This window comes from Helianthus annuus, chromosome 14, assembly GCF_002127325.2.
Source record: "Helianthus annuus cultivar XRQ/B chromosome 14, HanXRQr2.0-SUNRISE, whole genome shotgun sequence".
NCBI lineage: Eukaryota > Viridiplantae > Streptophyta > Magnoliopsida > Asterales > Asteraceae > Helianthus > Helianthus annuus.
This window is the reverse complement of record NC_035446.2, coordinates 15,442,755-15,463,084: the sequence shown is the minus strand read 5'-3', so window position 1 is coordinate 15,463,084 and position 20,330 is coordinate 15,442,755. Positions and strand designations below refer to the sequence as shown.

Here is a 20,330-nt window from a genome sequence, read left to right as displayed (position 1 = left end):
ATACAAGAGACATAGAACAGAAAGCAAAAGATAACAGTGAGAGAGAGTTTAGTGTGTGTGAATCTTATACGGTGTAATCTTGTAACCTGAACTCTACTCATATATACAAGTGTGTGTGTTAAACATTGAATCTCTGTGTCTCGTGTCTATCTTAATCTCGGTTTGCTTTCTCGGTTGGATTCTACACAACCGGGTTTGTTCGTATACAAGGATTAGGCGACTAGATCCTCCGCTAATGGACCTACAAATATCCAGAACGCATAATTCGAGTTGCGAATGCGATTGCGATACGATGAGCGATAAAGTGATAAAACATGCGATAAACATGGGTTAAACCTCGATAATTAATAGATACTCCACATAATACAACAAAAGCGATAAAGATAAAAGATTTGATTACAAGTCAATGAAGTCAAATCGGTAGTTAAGCAAGGAGTGACATATCACAATTAGCAATCTTTTCTTCCTTTAACTTCGATTATCAATACACAAGTGTAAATCAATGGTCATGATTTGATTAAGATTATGATGTAAATCAATGGCCATGATTTGACAAGTTTTAAACTCATTTTTAGAAAGGAGGAACGAAAAGTATAAAGAAGGGGAGCATTTAGCCCTCCACTTAATTATTTGAAGGTTTTTTTATTTTGGTATTAACACCATCAATTAATCTTCAGTCTTAAAAAAGTAAAGTGGGCCTATTTTTTCAATTAATCTTCGAGTCGAGCTTGGGCTGGTTATGGCTTGACTCACCTACATTTTTATTAAATTGTTCTTAGTCAACTCCATACCAAGTCAAGGCCTTAGTAAAAAATTCAATTTGGCTAGGAGTTCTAGTCGAGTTTGAGCTGGTTATGCCTAGACTCACCAACATGTTTATCAAATTGTTCTTAGTATATATGTAACAGAATATACTTTCACTCTAAACTTCTTTCTTCATCATTACTAATAAAATAATTACAACCACTCAAAAGCCGAAGCAAATGTTAAACCCTTAAATAAGTATTTAAATGTTACATCTATTATAGGAATCAATTACAAGATACACTTAAAATTATAAAATGGTGTATATTTCTGGAAAACGTAAAATCTTAATCAATCATCACAACCAACTATCTAAATTGTCATTAAAACTAATCTTGAAATCATAATCAATCATCACAAGGTTAAGAAAGTTTTAACCCATTCCAATATACCACGTCAACAAACCGCATTGTTGGGTCCACAACCACCCATAGTTTCATCCTTGGGATTCCAGAAACCACGTCAACAAACCACTGATGCTAACCTCCGCACAGTTTTTTGGCAGCACAAGGCGCCCACTCGTCCCAGTATCTGTAGCAGTCAATGATTTCTCAAACAATGGAGTAACCATCTCATTCACACAGTCAAAGAATCATGGCAGGAACCAATTTGTTTGTTACGCATAAATAAAATCATCTATGCTCCAGTTTATGTATAGTTGGTGCTAGTATTTTAAAGAATTGAAAGAACACCGCTTAAAGATGTTATCAAGTTCTTCAACTTTCATTCTGGGTGCATAATGGTCTAGCTTATTCTTCCTACTGGTTCCAGTGCCAGGCTTATCGTTACGAGCTTGAACTTGAGCTCGAGCTTTAGTAGAGGACTTACTTCCACTGGGTTCAAGAGACAGTGGTTGAGGGGTTGATCGAGGTTCATCAGTCACTTTATTAGTTGCCACCAGTGTTTGTTGAACAGCAGCAAGAGGGGTGGGTGTGCGGGTAGACTCTTGCGGGGTTTCTTGAGAACTCGGTATCTGAAACAAAACTACACAAATACGGTGTAAGAAAACATGGCTGTATAGGTTTTTGAGTAAAATGTCCATTTTGTCCTTGAGGTTTGGCCACTTTTGCAACTTCCGTCCAAACGTTTGTTTTTCGGCATCTATATTCAAAAGGTTGAAATCTTGCCATTTTCATCCAACTCGTTAACTCCATCCTTTTTCTCCATTAAATAAGGGGCATTTCTGTCTTTTTAGACATTTTTTATTATAATAAAAAACAATATAAGAAATAAAGATCCACCTCTATTGACTTTCTCCCCACCCAAACCCTTAAATCATCACAAAAATGTCTAGAAAAACGAAAATACCCCTGACTTAACGTTAAAAATGGATGAAGTTAACTGGTTGGATGAAAAAGGCAACAGGTCAAACCTTTTGGATCTAGATGCAGAAAAACAAAACTATGGACGAAAGTCGCAAAAATAGCTGTAGGTCCCTTTTCTCGGAGGATCGAGAACAAACCTAAACCTTGTTATACTAACTCACTAGCGAGTGCGGAATCCAAGCTAGCGAGCAAACCGGGATGATGCAAGAACAAACACAAGAACACACAAGATTCAACGATTAACACCACTTGTATTAATGCGTAGAAAGTTTCCGGTTACAAGCACAATGTTTACAATCAGTTTGCAAACTCTCAAAGTGTGTGTGTGTGTTTCGGACAGAAATGCTCTCAACTCTCTTTCTGTCTGTCTGTGTGCATCTACCTTTTGTCTTACTGAAATACAACACACTGCATGGGTATATATACCCAGCCTATGATGTCTGGTCGAAGGATCCGATAGAATGTTCGAAGGATCATCTATCGAAGACAAGTCACTCGAAAGATCAGCAGGGACCTCGAAAGATCACCTTTCGAGGTCTAAGCATTCGAAGCATATCTTTCGTGGGGATCGAAGGATCCACATCATCCTTCGATCCCTTATCCTTCGACTCAGACACTTTACATTACAACATATTGGCCAAGTCAAACTAGGAGGATAGTTGACTTGGTCAACTTACAGACTAACTTAGGACATCGTTTATACACAGACCGAATACAGACAAAGTACAGACACAAGTGCACCAACAAACTCCCCCTTGGCTGTAGCTTTGTCTTTATCTTCCATAGTGGTAGACTCGTCTCGAACTTCGACGGTCTTTGGTCTTCGAGTTCCCAAAACTCTGATGTCCTTTCAAGTCTTCAATGTCGGAGGATCTTCAAAGTCTTCACGTCTTGAAGGCAGAGAGTGTATCAACAAACTACCCGTATCATGTAGGAAGTTTGTTGACAAACTCCCCCTTAACATAAGCTCCCCCTTGAGTTATGCTCGTGAAATACTTTAACTTTATGAAGTGAGATCCTTGTGGTGTTGATGATGGTCAGCGACTACTCGATCATCTTCATCAGTTGAGTGCCTTCACGTCGTGTCTTCATTCCAAAGCTTGTCATCGACCATGTTCTCCTAGCCTTTAGAATCTGCACATGCAAGAAATCTAAACGCGTAATAAGAACAACTGCTTGGAATAGTATAAACAAATGACACACGAGTGACCATGTCAAAATCAAACACCGTCCGACAGTTTGAAAGTTTAATAAATTTATCAATTTTAAATTTTAACTTTCAAAACATGCAAATTTCGACCGTTTATGAAGATTTAGTCAGTTCGGTTTTCGTTCAGGTTTCAGGCAACAAAGACTAGAGCTCCAACATCGTACGATCGAAAATAAAGTAGAAATAAAATCTTTTTGGTATTTTTGTATTTTTCAAAAGTAAAGACTGAAAGCAGTAAATAAATATATACAGACATTCTTTTTGTGAGTTTCGAGGGTAAGGGAATCATATCAGTGTACGGTCATGCCAAAACACTCTTGTTGTTCAGTTAGTTAACGTTAAGATAAGCATCCTATAACAATTATCGGTATTGTTGTCCACTTAAGCTCAACTTATCAGATGTAATCATGGCGAGGGGATACGTTAAGGTATGATTTATACTTATCGACCGGTGTTCATCCACCTCACGACACATTCCCGTATCAAGGTATGCACGAGAGTTCATCTTACCGGTGAGTATACCGATTATCATCTGTTTGACCGTATAAATTGTGAGATACTCACTTATTTTGGTTTGAAAACAAGCCCTATGTGATATAATCACTTATTGATGAGGAACTTGATTTTCGTATGCATGAGGGCACAGGTGCAAGTCCGTGAACAGGTCAGTACTTCCGTACAGCAGAGAGACGAACTTGACACCCGGATAAATGTGATATTTTATCACTTATTTGATTTGGACATGTGATTGTTTATCACTTATTGAGGTCGAATGCAGTATGTAATATGTACACGTATGTATAGTATCATGGAAGATCTAGACTTGCGTCCCCGTTATTTTTCGGTAAAAGATACAACCATGATACCCAGATGATAAGCAGCATAAAGACCGAATATCTCAGAACCTGGGCAATCTATCAAACGAAATTTCGGTACTAAGACCATATGCCAATGAATGGTTCCCACCTGATCTTCAGTCGATTAAGATTTATATCACCCTGCACACTTTAAAATGATTGTGAGCCTACCGATACATCTTATATAGAGCTGCTTATCGTTTTGCATTTAAGGTTTAAAGAGGTTTGGATAGACCACTGATGTACTATCATTTTCTCTTTTGCTTTCCAGGAAACTCATTTTTGTTTTTCTATTGTTTTTGTGTTTTTGAAATTTTCGATGTTTTTGGATTTTCCGATTTTTGGATTTACTCCCCCTAAATTCAATAAACTAAGATAAATTGAAAAACACACAAAGATATTTACAAAAATGATTTTCCGATGTTGGTTTACTCTTGCTTGACCTTAATGCCATTTACCAATAATAAGAAGTCAAATCTAGATTTGTCAAAAGCTTTGGTAAATAAGTCGGCACGTTGGTCATCGGTGTGGACCTTAACAACATCGATTAGCCTTTTCTCAAAGCAATCACGTATGAAGTGATATTTGATTTCGATGTGTTTGGTCTTTGAATGCTGCACAGGATTTTTAGTGATATCTAAAGCAGCAGAATTATCAACGTAAATAGGAGTAGTTAGGAATTCAAAACCGTAGTCCCGCAATTGTTGTTGGATCCAAAGAACTTGGGAGCAACAACTTGAGGCAGCAATGTATTCAGCTTCGCATGTTGATGTAGCCACACACGTCTGCTTCTTGCACTGCCATGTGACTAGGCGATTTCCTAAAAACTGACATCCAGCCGTTGTGGATTTGCCGTCGATTTTGCATCCGCCAAAATCAGAATCACTGAATGCGACTAAGTCAAAGTTATTATCCCTAGGATACCACAGACCGGTGTCGGGGTAAGCCTTCAAATAACGAAAAATCCTTTTGACAGCTGCAAGATGTGAGGCCTTCGGATTAACTTGATATCTGGCAAGTAGGCACGTTGGGTACATTATATCTGGCCTTGATGCTGTGAGATACATAAGGGATCCGATCATCGCGCGATAGTATGAAGGGCTAACAGGTTCACCCTTCAAGTCAGGAGTTATTCCGTGATTAGTTGGCAATGGGGTACCAATGGGCGTTGCATCGGACATCTGGAACCGGCTCAAGATGTCTCCAACATATTTAGTCTGATGGATGAATATCCCAGACTCCGTTTGTTGCACTTGTAGGCCCAAAAAGAAATTCATTTCCCCTATAGCACTCATCTCGAACTTATCCTGCATGATGCGCTCGAAATTCCTACACAAAGCATCATTAGTAGAACCAAAAATAATATCATCAACATATACCTGTACCAGAAGAAGATCTCCATCTTGTTCTTTGATGAAGAGAGTACAATCGATAAGACCTCTTCGAAAACCGTTCTCCAGCAGATATGTAGATAAGGTTGCATACCAAGCTCGTGGCGCTTGATGAAGACCATAGAGAGCTTTGTTGAGCAACCAAACCCGATCGGGATGAACAGGATCTTCAAAACCTGGAGGCTGTTCGACATATACCTCTTCTTCAACCACACCATGTAGAAATGCACTTTTGACGTCCATCTGGTAAACCTTGAATCCTTTGAATGAGGCATAAGCCAGAAAGATCCGAATAGCTTCCAGACGTGCAACTGGTGCATAGACTTCGTTGTAGTCGATCCCCTCTATCTGACGAAAACCTTGAACGACTAAACGAGCTTTGTTCCGAATAACCACTCCACGGTCGTCTTTCTTGCATTTGAAGACCCATCGAGTGCCAATCTTCTTGTAGTTCTCAGGTTTTTCAACAAGCTTCCAAACACCCAGCTTGTGAAATTGCTGTAATTCTTCCTGCATGGCTTCAACCCAAGCACTATCTTTCAATGCTTCTTTCCACGACTTTGGTTCTTCTTGTGACACGTAACACGCGAAGGACCAGTCATTTTGTTGACCAGATTCTCTTATAGCTGAATACAAACCAGCATTCCGGTTGTTTCTCAGCTGGTTACGCGTCTGCACACCGCGATGGACATCTCCTATAATATTCTGCTGGGGATAGGTATCGTGAATCCGCATTTCAGGATTATCTGGCACACGAGCATTGACACCCAAATTGGTAAGATTAAGATCAACAACCAACTCCACACCAGGAATGTGGGTAGAGGTGGATGCATTCCCTTCAGCAGTATCTATATTCTGCGTATGAGGTGTATCACCAGAGGCACCTTGAACAGGAGCAGCTGGGGCTGAAGATCCTTCAGCTACATCATGATATTCATCATCTTCAGAAGAGTCATTATAATCAGCAGCATCTTCAAAGACCTCATTTTGAACCATATTGTTGACTGACGAAGAAGCTTGAGGGTCAACAACAATAGGTCTAACCAATGGCGAGACAGCAGCGTTGTCACTTTCCAACAACATTCGAGCCGCTGCTGATTCTTCGTCAAAGGTTGGCAGATTGAAGGAGTCAAATAGCCCATCGTAATCGAACATCCACGGATCACCCGGAGCCCTAACAGGACTCGTGTACCTTTGAACCCTAACTTCGCTCCAAAGCTCAATCTTTTTGGTAGCTAGATTCCAAACACGAAAATTCGGAGTAGCATATCCAAGGAAGAAACCCTCGATAGCTCTTGCACCAAACTTTCCATCTGGCTCAATCATAGTACACGGAGCACCAAACGGTTCAAGGTAAGAAAGATCCGGTTTCCTTTTCTGAAGGAGTTCGAAGCAAGTCTTGCCATGTCTCTTTACTGTAAGAACTCTGTTCAACGTGTAGCATGCAGCCGATACAGCCTCTCCCCAGAATTGAATAGGAAGTTCCGACTCTACTAACATTGTTCTTGCAGTTTCTATAATCGTCCGTTTCTTCCTCTCAGCGACACCATTTTGTTGTGGAGTATAACGAGAACTGTACTCATGAAGAATGCCTTTAGAAGTACAAAACTCATCCATAATTTGATTCTTGAATTCAGTTCCATTGTCGCTTCGGATCCTTTTCACTTTCAACGTATAGAGATTTTCCAACATAGTGAGAAGGTCCTTGAGGATGCCAGCAGTTTCACTCTTGTGTGCCATAAAAGATACCCAAGAAAATCTAGAGTAGTCATCAGTAACTACTAAACAATAAGCATCACCAAACGTTGTCTTGTGCTTCATAGGTCCAAAAAGGTCCATATGAAGACGTTCGAGAGGCATGCTGACAGTGTTGATTTTCTTCAAAGGGTGAGACTTCTTTGTTTGCTTCCCCTTTTGGCACGAGACACAGATATCTTGTAAATGAAAACTTCTTACAGGCACACCATTCACAAGATTATTTTTCACCAAATGGTTCATCTTTCTCAAGTGAATGTGTCCCATTCTTCTGTGCCAAGATATAGACTCCTTTTCTGTGGCTTTTGAGACAAAGCAAGTGACTTGTGCAGATGTAGTAATCGCTTGGCTCATGTCGAGAATATAAAGATCATTAACTCTCGGAGCCGATAAGAGAATCCATTCTTGTGGAATTTTGAATCCAGGTTTCAGCACATAGCAGCCAGCATCATCAAAAATCACTGAGAACTTTTTATCGCAGATTTGCGACACACTCAGAAGATTGTGATCAATTTGCTTCACATAATTGATCTTATCAAAGCACACGATACCATTGGAGATACTTCCTTCTCCAGTGATGTACCCACCTTTATCACCTGCAAAGGCAACATACCCTCCTCTAATATTTCTCACGTCATACAGGAGCCGTAAGTCGCCAGTCATGTGCCTGGATGCTCCACTATCAACAATCCAATGACTATTAATAGTTCCTCCTAGAACATCCTGCACATGCAATTAAACACATCAGTTGAGAATGGGGACCCAAGCCTTAGTGGTCTTGGGTCGTCCCTTGGCATCACGAAACGTGAGCTCGATCTCTTGATGATTTTTAAGAACAACTGCTCCCCCTGAATTGTCACCCGACTTAGGTAACCATGTTTGTCTGTGCCTACCAGTTTTTGAAGATTCTGGTTTTACAGGTTGTGACACACTTGGTTCCTTTTGCACTGTTTTAACTTCAGATTTTAAAGCTTTTTCAACAGTTTTCATGTTCTTACGTCGTTGTTTAGTTTCTTGTTCTTTTACAGTTCGTTTATCATGTTTAGGTGAAACTGATCGACGTTGAGGGTGAACTGATTCAGGTGGAGCTTTTTCAACCAATTTCTTCTTTGGAGCATTTGGGCAGTTTCTGATAATGTGCCCAATTTCTCCACATTTGAAACAAGTTCTCCTTTCAACAGACTTAGGAGAACTTGATCGAGTACCAGATGTTGAACTTGTAGAACCTGAGGTACTTGCTCTTTCATCACACCCGTTTGTGTGTTGGGTGTAATTGTTATCACTGTTACGTTTTAAAATCTTGACTTGTTGTACAAAATCAGTGTTTGATTTGTTTTCAAAAGTCTCAATTTTATCCGTACCTTTTGATGCTACAAATTTAACATCTTTTCCTTTCTTCATGTAACGAGCTCCTTTTGATTCAACCTTAGCCTTTGGCTTTGGAGCTCGTTGTTGTTGTTTACCCTTAGAAGCAGTCGGTTGTTGAGTGGTTGGAGATTTTTGATTACCAAACTGTTTTCTAATCTCAGCCTTAGGAATTGGATCACATTGTGTTACCACAATTCCTGGAAGTGTTTTTTCCAAAAATTTGTTTGTATTGTCTTCAAAGACTTTGTCAATCAAAGATTTATTTACATTTTTAATTGGAAAAACATGATCTGAGTAGATTTTATTATCTCCAATCAAAGTGTACAACACATTACTGCTTTTAACAGTAGACACACCTGTCTTATCAACCTTGACAGGATCAATCACTTGCTTCTTGACAGATGGAACCTCAGGAGTATCAGGATCACAAAGGATGTGATTCTCTCGTGGAATATCTACTCCTTTCATCTTGCTAAGTGATTTATCCTGATCACTTACAGCCACTTCTGATTCATCATCCGATGTCTCATAGTCCTCGATAATTGGAGGACTTTGCTTCATGGATGGTGAAGTTTCTTGTTCCTTAGAGGCTGTGTTTGAAGAATTGTCCGGTTTGAACCCAAGGCCAGTAGCAAACTCCTCAACATCAAGAGGCACACTGGGTTCATACCGAGGCATTTCTTCCTCATCAGGCATCTTGGTATAGTTGTTCATCAAGGGGGGCGGACATTTGTTATACCCTATGCCTTTCTGATTTCCCTTTAGTTGTTGAACGTCGATGATGTGATCAAGCACAAATTGGGAGTTAGAATAACTATCCAATTTCTGTTTGATCGCATCATGTTCGCATTGGGCAATGGCTAATTGCTTTTTAGTTTCTTCCACAATGTTAATATATTCATTTATACTCACTTGCTTGTGGTAAACTACTTTGTTAACCTCGGACACATTTTTCTTTAAAGTTTCTATTACAGATTTAAATTCTTTTTCATTCCGAGTTAAAGCCATGTTTGCCTCTTTGCATTTCGACAGTTCAATAACTAAATTCTGGTTATGACTATGAAGCTTTTCTGATTCAAGCTTCATCTCTGCACATGATTTACAAATACTAGGAGCAGGAGGTTCAGAAGTTACCTGACTAGTAGAGGCTGAACCATTTGCCATAAAGGCAGTTTGAAAAGAAAAAGCTCCATCTTCAGAAAATAGCTTTTCCATTTCCGTTGATGTAGCAGCAGCCTTCCTAATCAGAATTGACTTCTGACATTTAAGCTCATCAGCTTCATTCAGAAGATCCTGAATATCTTCACCTTCTTCCTCATCAGGCTCTGAGTGATTATCCCCAGAAACAGAGCCTTCTTCGTCTGAACTTCCAGAATAACCAGAACTGTCATCACTCCCAGAAGATTCTTCTTTATTAACCTGCTCGATGACCTTAGCATATAATGCAGTTCCACTTCCCTGATCACCTTCACTAAACTGCACTGACCAGTCACAGCCTTCATCAGCTTGAACAGCCAAAGCCCGATTGTGATTTGCAGTTCCAGGCTGTCCCTGATTGTTGTTCACTGCCACCATCCTCCGTTCACGGTTTTCTTGTTGGGCATTCACATTTGTCTGGTTTCTGAAAGGGTTGTGATTGCCGTGTTTTGTTGGTCGAGTGCACTCACGTTTAAAGTGCCCTTTCTCGCCACAGTTAAAGCACGTGACGGCATTAATATCAAACCCATACTTCGTGTTTTTCTTTCCTTCCAACGAAGTTCTTCCAGTTCGTGCCATGAAATCTTTTGCCCTTCTAACCGCACTAGCAAAAGCCCATTTAATATCCATCAACTCCATTTCTTCCTTGTCGATCTGATCATAATCTTCATTGGTCATGTTGATGTTTCCAAGCTGACCTGCTACCAACCCACAGTATGCACTGACCATGGTGTTGATAATCTCCATATGTTCCTTAGCAACTTCAATGCTAAGGTGTGAAAGATTAGAGTTGTCGACTCGGATTGTGTGATGACTTTGGGGTTGAGGTTGAGGATTGCTTGTATAGTGAGCTTGCTGTTGTTGTTGTTGAGGTTGTGGTTGTGGCTGTGTTGGAACAGGAATGTAAGACCTCGGATCGAATTGAGGTTGTGATGGAGCAGCTGTTGACTGAGGAAACGGAAAGGAACTTGAACTTGTATTGGACACAAATGCAGTCTGCAGCTTAGGTTGCTGTTGCTTAGCTGCAGCGGATCTTGCCAAAGCATCGAATCCTGGAAGATACATTTCTGTATTCTGAGGAGCTGGAGCACGCCTTGCTTTCCTAATTTCTTCATCATTTTTATGTTCCAGCTTTTGAATGAACTCATAGATGTTGACTTGATCTAGAGTTCAAGTATGCTTCAATAGTTCAATGAAAGAACTCCACTTTGGAGGTAAGGCGTCAGCAAATCTACTCACCATGTCTTGTTGAGTAGAGACAACTCCATAAGCACACATCTCACTAATCAAATGATAGAAACGTGTGATCATATCATTCAGAGTCTCGTTTTCCAAAAACTGAAAGGATTCAAACTCTTTCTTCAACAAATCATGCCGAGATTTTCGAGTAGCTGCATTGCCTTCTCCTCTAGCAACTAAGGCATCCCACAATGCTTTCGTGGACTTGCAATATGAGAACTGATGGTAGATGTCTTTGTTGAGTGCTTGAGTAAGTGTGGCAAAGGCCTTTTTCTCCAATTCATAAGCCTTCTTGTCATTTTCAAGCATATTGGCATAACCCTCTGAAGTTGACGCAGCAGTTTCAAGATTAGTATTGAACGCATTGATGAAACACGTCCAAAGATCAGTGCTTTGCCCTTGAACATATGTGTGAAAACGGTTTTTCCATGATGGAAAATCGTTCATATGGTTCAACTTAGGTGGACGATTGTTGCTGCCAGTTTCACTCTCACTAATCAGAAGGTTCTGAAGACTTTGACTTTGATTTGATACCAAAGCCCATTGACTTGGACTGATTGAAGGCTGTGGAATCATACTCTTTGCCCAATCTGCAGTAGTGACTAACTCTTGATTGGTTCGTGAGTCCAAACTCCAATCCCAAGGACTTGTACAGCTCATTTTGATCAAATAATAATTGAGAACCTTCACAAACACAAACTGTTAAGAGTAAAACAGATATGAATCGAAAGATGCAACCTGTTCGAAAGATCAATACTTGTTCGAATGATCAACAAGGTTCGAAAGATCCTTGTTGAGTTTCGAACAAAGACTTCGAAGGATTGACTTCGAAAGATTGACTATACGAAGGATCCTTATCTTTCGAAAGATGATTTCGAAAGATTCTCCTTATGTTTCGAACACAGGTCTCGAAAGATGACACTTGTTCGAAGAATCAACAGTGTTCGAAGGATCACTGTTGATGGCTCGAACAATAACCTCGAAAGATAACCTTGAAAGATTCACCTAACACGAAGGATCCTTATCTTTCGTAATGAACAGTAACTCGAAGGATGTATCTGTCGAAAAGATTCCTTGACTCGAAGGATAACACACTGACTTCGAAAGATGTTCGAAGGATGGTTATCTTTCGAATCTCCTTGATCGAAGGATGATCCTTCGAGCTCGAAAGTTATCTTTCGACGGTCTGACACACTGACAAAAGTACGACAGGTTGGTGAAAAGTTGATGTGGTTGGTGAGCCAACTTTCGGCAAAAAGGAATGGTCAGACTGTACCTTCCTTACCAACTCCGATTTTGAAATAATATATGCCAAAAATGGAAATCTTATCCAGAACCTGTTCACCGGAATACTGACCGGAGATATGGCCGGAATTTACCAAGACACTTAAAAACAAGTTTTCAAGTTACCCAACCCAACCTTGAACACTCCCGAAGGTTTAGAAGCCGTTTTTCAGTTAAGAAAAGCAAGAAAAACCACCAAAAACGGGTGCTAAACCAAGTGTCCAAACACACCAAGAACTCGAACAAACCGGTTTTAAACAAGGTAAAGAGCCAAGCTCTGATACCACTTGTAGGTCCCTTTTCTCGGAGGATCGAGAACAAACCTAAACCTTGTTATACTAACTCACTAGCGAGTGCGGAATCCAAGCTAGCGAGCAAACCGGGATGATGCAAGAACAAACACAAGAACACACAAGATTCAACGATTAACACCACTTGTATTAATGCGTAGAAAGTTTCCGGTTACAAGCACAATGTTTACAATCAGTTTGCAAACTCTCAAAGTGTGTGTGTGTGTTTCGGACAGAAATGCTCTCAACTCTCTTTCTGTCTGTCTGTGTGCATCTACCTTTTGTCTTACTGAAATACAACACACTGCATGGGTATATATACCCAGCCTATGATGTCTGGTCGAAGGATCCGATAGATGGTCCGAAGGATCATCTATCGAAGACAAGTCACTCGAAAGATCAGCAGGGACCTCGAAAGATCACCTTTCGAGGTCTAAGCATTCGAAGCATATCTTTCGTGGGGATCGAAGGATCCACATCATCCTTCGATCCCTTATCCTTCGACTCAGACACTTTACATTACAACATATTGGCCAAGTCAAACTAGGAGGATAGTTGACTTGGTCAACTTACAGACTAACTTAGGACATCGTTTATACACAGACCGAATACAGACAAAGTACAGACACAAGTGCACCAACAATAGCAAAACCTCAGGTAACTTTTTATAATAAAAATTACCTCTTGAAATAAGGCTTATGTAATCTTCCATCAGCTTATCAAGTGTGGCTTTCATGCCAATGTCATCAAGAGAAACACCGTATCCATTCCCTGTATTCAGGCGCGAGATGCTAGAGTCCGTGTTGCGGGCCCATGCATCGAAATGTTTCACCTAAGCAATCGCAGTTTTATTAAAAAACATATAATCAAAAGTTCCTGATCACAATATGGCAGTGTTTTCAGACCCGGACTGGCGGGTCAAACAGGTTTTTAGAAGGGTTGGACCGGATTTTTTTTGTATATTTTTTCATATTTAACCCTATTAAATTTTATAATATTTATGACACCTTCCGGTTCTTACGTCCGGTCCGACCGGTCAAACCATTGAACCGGTAAGGAGACCGGTTCGACGTCCGATCTGGTTCTAAAAATATTGCAATTTGGTTAATAATTTAACAACCTCGTGTATTAACTTTTGACAGAAATTCAGATTCAGCATGTTAAATGTATAGACTCCCGGTACGGGTTCAGACATTATGCTTCTAATACTTGTTACGAGATCCTTTCCCTTGGCTTTGAAGGCCTCTAAAAATGTCAGCTGGAAGAATATTTTAGGATTCAACGTATATGGGTCTCGGAATATACGCTGAAACAATTATACAAAAAAAAAATCAAATCAAATAATATACTGACATTTATATGCATACGGGACGCATAATACACTTGTGTAAACTGTTGAATTTTACCTGATAATCGGATGCAATTTTTTGCCTGTATTTTTCAAGCCTCTGCCGCTGTTGAAATTGAAGCAAAAAAAAAATTATAAAAATCAGTAGTGTGTTTAGAGAGAGAAAGTAGAGAGAGAGTAAACGTTCACTATGATTTGATTAATTACAAAAGGAGTGATTACAACGAGATACATAATCTAACAAACTAACTAGCTAGTAGCTAACTAACAAAGTCAATCAAGTCAAGACTAGCTAATAATTATGATTAAAAAATTAACTGAAAACAGTAAAGATAATCAAGATTAAACAATTTAACATTAAAGCACATTTGTTGACTCTTAACTCACAACTAACTTGACAACTGTTATTAATTTACCATTAAAAGGCCAGATTGAAACTGATCAACCAGAAGTCATGTTTACTGCAAAATTTGAAGATGATTGATTATCAATCTAGATGCATTTTAACATTCCAGAATCTAATCAATTTCAGTAATTCAAGAATTTAAGCACAGATTACATAGTTTTGCAACACTTGATTGTATGATTGGCTAACATATAGTTATGCATACCAATATTGCATCTTGTGGTCCACAACCATTGCATTTAATTTTTTCGCCTTCTAATCTTGAATACCAGTACATGGATACTGGGCACAGGCGATGGAATTTCTGTATGGAAAATGAGTGTTTTTCAATAATAATAATAATAATAATAATAATAATAATAATAATAATAATAATAATAATAATAATAATAATAATAATAATAATAATAATAATAATAATAATAATAATAATAATAATAATAATAATAATAATAATAATAATAATAATAATAATAATAATAATAATAATAATAATAATAATAATAATAATAATAATAATAATAATAATAATAATAATAATAATAATAATAATAATAATAATAATAATAATAATAATAATAATAATAAAGGTACTCCCTTTATTCTTATGATAAAATATAGTACAACGTCGTACGAAGGACTAAATATATAAATTGAACACTACATAAATGTAAACATATTCAAAGCAGTGTCTTCAACGGAAATTTAGAAGCTCCGTTGTAGACACATTTTAGCTTGTTACCAAGCTCTCATCAAGAAGAACAAAACCCAAAATAATCAATTATATAACACATAGAAAAGTACCATTATTTGCATACAGATTCAGTAAAACTGTAAAAGTATAACTTTCACTCATTTTCTAACATTTTTCTTTTATAGAAATTAACATCAATTATAGAGTTTGTATATTTAACCCATTATATCTATAAATGGATTGGAAATAAGTTTTAGCTCTACAATCAATATAGTTAACATCAAAAACCTTTTAAAGATATATAACCAATAAAACCTTAAGTGAAAACGGACCCATTATTTGATGGAATGGTTCTGAAATGCGACCAAAAGTATATTCAGATATTACCGGCTTGTTTCAATTATCATTCTTAGAAGTTCTATAAATAAATATTGATTATATTCATGAGAAAGTATAAAAGCTCATCGTAATATTTCTTACATCAACAAAGGATTCCAATACAAAAAACATCTGTAGATATTTAAATAAGGTTAACCATAAATGTCATTTTTTAGGTTAGTTACCTGCATCACTTTCGCAGATTTCATCTTCGGCATGGTGATAGATTCCTATGAACAATCACCATGCTATTAAGATTTAACACGCATTCTTCAGTTCCCTGCATCAGGAATCAGTCAGTATAATTAACAGCACGTAACAATATAAACCAAGAACTGAAGATAACTAACCATTGAGTCCGTACGCTACTTTCGTCAACTGAAGGCCGGCAGAAGATGCGGCGACCTAGAAGCGTCTGAAGCGACAGTGGAGTCAACTAGAGGCAGAAGATGCGGCAGTGGTGAACTAGGGTTTACCAACAGTTGTTGTCAGAAGCGGCGCTGAATAAAATAGAGAATTTGGGTTTGATTTTTAATGGTGCGTTCATGTGAGATTTTCCATTTTAACCCCTCATTTTTACACTATTTATCTATTAATTACCCTTCTGGCCCTTTTATTTAGTACGTTTGCTAAGACTAAAAAATTATGTAGTTGTGCATATGTGCTTATGATATACTTCAAACAACACATGTTTACATTAGTTTTCACATTACATTGTCGTGTATCTCTATGACACATTTGATCGAATAAGGTTTGAAGCATTCATCCACGTACATATACGAATGACATGGGGGGGGGGTGCGATGTTGGGTTTCAAGCTTCAATCACATGCAAGAAAAGCTCACCATAGGATATTTGTTTTACTGCTTAAAACACACATAAATACATACTCATGCTACGTAAATAAAGAATAATACAAACCAACTACTTGATTCAATCAACAATACTTAAGCCATGACGTGTTTCAGACCCGTATCCATGACCCGAACCGAACCCGTCAAGATTATCCTACATTTACCCCGATAATCCTGACGTTGGCTTCTTCTCCTTAACTGAAACACACAGGTTTATAGCTCTCTTGCTTGATCGGTTCACACAGATCCAACTCTATTTTTACTCTTGATTCACTTTGCTACCATATCTTGGTAAGTACGCTTATTTGCATTTCCATGGCAAATAAATGGCTAAAGTTGCTACCGTTTTTTTAGATAGCAAATTTTGGTCACAGTTGCCTAGTTTTCTAGTAGTGATTCTTGCTCAATCACTTGCTAACTTGATCTTCGATGTTTTTTTACTCACCCATTTTGGCAGCCCTATACATCTTTCACTGAGTACGGTTTGTTACCAATTCCACACCTAAACAACATCTAGTTCAACTCTTGAATCCCACCGGTAAGCCGGTTCCTGATCACCTCACAACGCTCTGTTTTTCTTGACTACGACTAGAGGTGCTTGCTACTTGCTTCCATTTTTACGGCCCTTATTTTCCTTTGTGACTTGAATCGTGACTTCAAAATTCAGATTTGAAATTGAAATATAACTCAATACTTATCCACCGAACAATTATGAAACCACCATTTTCAATATTAAAATGTAGTTCATAATATTATTCCAAACAAAGAAATCCAACTTTCGCTTGTCTCTTTTTCCTTAATCTGATGGTTGTTAGATATGTAAACTTAATTATGTTAGTATTTATTATGCAAACTTATATGTCCGATATGTGTTATAACTTATGAACGATGAGATAAGCGGGTGGGATATTCAAACTGCCTATGGAAGTTATTCCCACCACAAAATAACCGCCAAATCTCAGGTATAAATATGTAATGACCGGCATCAAGATCCGGTACCAAGACATTCTGAATATTCTGTTTGAATTGTCCATCTTTCTTCCATTGTTTCCATCAATTCATTCATTTCACTGTTTCTGCATATTTTGTTCTTGTTCCATCATGAATACCAATCAAAACAGTTCTCTTAATTCTGCTGCAAACCCTCTTGAATCCCAACATGAAGATAATGATAACGGCTTCTGCCAATAAAGTGGCATCAGAGCCAAGGTTTCAAAGAAGGCAGAAATTCATCCCACGGAAACGACGATGCCATGCCAACATTGTCTTGATGAAAAACAGGAAAAAGAGAAGAAATTCCCTTGTGTAAGGCTATGTTATTACTGTCATCAACCCGGCGAAGGAACATGACGAAGCCACTCAATTAATCAAACAAGTGATCAACACTGGAATTCAGAGACATGAAGATGAAGTCGTCAACCGTCAAGAGATGATCGTTACGGGAACGGAAGGTGGTCAGTGGGGTGATATCTGGTATGTCAGTTCAATGTTTAATCATCACTTTGCCGGTAATCTAAATGTGTTAAAACGAATCAAACATTTTGTTGGGGTGGAAACGAAATCTGGGGAGAATAACTATCTGTTTATTTAGGGAATCAGGGCAGTGGAAATCAGATCTGGTAATGAAATGTTACGTATACAAAGTGTGTTTTATGCACCGGAATTAGATCGAAATGTATTAAGCCTTGATCTGTTAACACTACAAGGTTATACGGTTAAAAAATCCGGCGATACATGCAAGATATACCCAATGTTTTCTGCACCGATCACTAATTCATCACTAATTCGGTGAATAATTTAAATGGTTTAATCAAAGAGGAAGAAACTAGTTTGAAAGAGAAACAAAGGGTGATCGATTTAAGTGCAGTGAATGATGAACACAAGGAGAATTATCTTAATTCTTACTTTAAGACCTGGATTTATCCACCCAAAAACCCGATTGGAGTCAAATGATTATTCATGCTATGGAATTCCATGATTTTTCTGACGGCAAGTCACTGCTGGAAATGATGGAGGATGGAGAATTTGTGTTTAAGTATAAACATGAATCGGAGAAAAATTCGAAGGAATGTTAAGATGGTTCATCAATGTCAAACTGGGAATTACTACACGACCCATTCCACCATACACGTCTGTTAACAGGAAAGTGGACTTGCTCGGTTTATACATGGTGGTTAAATGTGACGGAACAGGAATGTTTCTGATAACAATCTATGGGCTGTTGTTGCGAAGGATATGGGCTATGAATATCACGATGGTTAATTCATGAGGATTATATATGCGATGTATCTCGATGTTCTAGTTTACTATCACAAGTTCAAGACGGTGCAAGGAAGGGTGATTGATAAAGAGGTGGTTGAACAAAAGTAGGTCTGTCAGAAGTCTGCCATGAAAGGAGGAAGAGTGACGGAGATGTTCAAGACGAAGAAGCCATTCAACACGATGCCTTATTCGCAGGAAATGACTGGGAAGGTGCAATGAAGATGCAGAAGAAACACGGTAGATTTGATTTCAAGCAAGCAAGGAAAGCCGTGGATGAAACTAACCGGAGTGTCCTGATGCATGCTTCTAAGCATAATCAAGTTTAGGGGGTTGTGTTAGATGTGTAAACTTAATTATGTTAGTATTTATTATGCAAACTTATATGTCCGATATGTATTATAACTTATGAATGATGAGATAAGCGGGTGGGATATTCAAACTGCCTATGGTAGTTATTCAAGCCACAAAACAACCGCCAAATCTCAGGTATAAATACGTAATGACCGGCATCAAGATCGGGTACCAAGACATTCTGAATATTCTATTCGAATTGTCCATCTTTCTTCCATTGTTTCCCTCCATTCATTCATTTCACTGTTTCTGCATATTTTGTTCTTGTTCCATCATGAATGTGACACCCCAGGAAAACCAGGAAACCGACGCAACATAACTAGCTTCCTCAATAACCACGTGCTAAATTTCGGGACGAAATTTTCTTAACAAGGGGAGAATGTGACAACCCTCAAAATTCCATGTATCCGTACAATTTATTAATGATAATTAAAGTGCTTGATGACTGTGTTGATCATTTAACTGCTTTCTGATTTCTTTGTTATACTTACATGTGCTTGTTAACGTACTAGTCTTATACAGAAAAGTTACTAAATAGTCCTGTGTGATTTCCTAAGTGTTGAGAATTAGAAATGTTACAAAAAGAAACATAAAAGACACTTAACGATACAACTTAGCACTTTAACGGAACGGTATACAACCGAACAACCGGAAATTACCCGGAACACAAAAATATTGTTAAAAACATTGTTATACTTTTCCTGAGCTAGTTACGGTTCCCGAGCACACTAACACATTGCATAATACATGGTACACACTAAACACAAGATATACCACTTTAACCTTCCACTTATTACATTTTACCATCAAACTTTACAATTTACCCCCCCCCCCACCATGTGTAACCGTCCCCTAGGGACCCCACCATAAGATTTGATTAAATCTTCAATATATCTTCCCTAAATCTTTCATTGGGATTAAGAAGATCATGTTTGTACTACCTTAGACACTAAACCCATTGGGTAAAAGATTTTTTGATTATAAGTACACAAGAGCTAATCACCATTATCATCACAAAATCCTTTCTTCTCTTCCCCATAGCTACGGCTCAAACAACCCTCACACACACCCACTCTTTTGTTTCAAGATCATCCAATCCAAGCTTCATACAAGGTGTTAGAAGGTGATTTAGGAGGCTCGGTATTCACGGAACTTGAAGGACCACCTTCGTTTGCTATTAACCCCCACAATTTCACCTTGATCTTCCCTAGCTTAAAAGCTAGTAGTAAGTTTCTTTGATCTTGTTTGCTTCATGTTTTGTTGTAGGTCCGGCTAGGAGGATCTAGTCGCCTAATCCTTGTGTACAAACCAAACCCG

General features: G+C 38.3%; 1 protein-coding gene across 1 annotated transcript; it reads right to left on the bottom strand.

The window, feature by feature from the left end:
- Nucleotides 1-1,284: 1,284 nt before the first annotated feature.
- On the bottom strand, nt 1,285-14,751 carry LOC110906451. Its single transcript, XM_035982907.1, has 5 exons — nt 14,680-14,751; nt 14,127-14,174; nt 13,937-14,026; nt 13,402-13,552; nt 1,285-1,788 (listed from the first exon to the last, which is right to left on the bottom strand). Exons 1-5 carry the CDS (start codon nt 14,749-14,751, stop codon nt 1,469-1,471), a joined length of 681 nt encoding a protein of 226 aa, XP_035838800.1. The 3' UTR covers nt 1,285-1,468.
- Nucleotides 14,752-20,330: the final 5,579 nt, after the last annotated feature.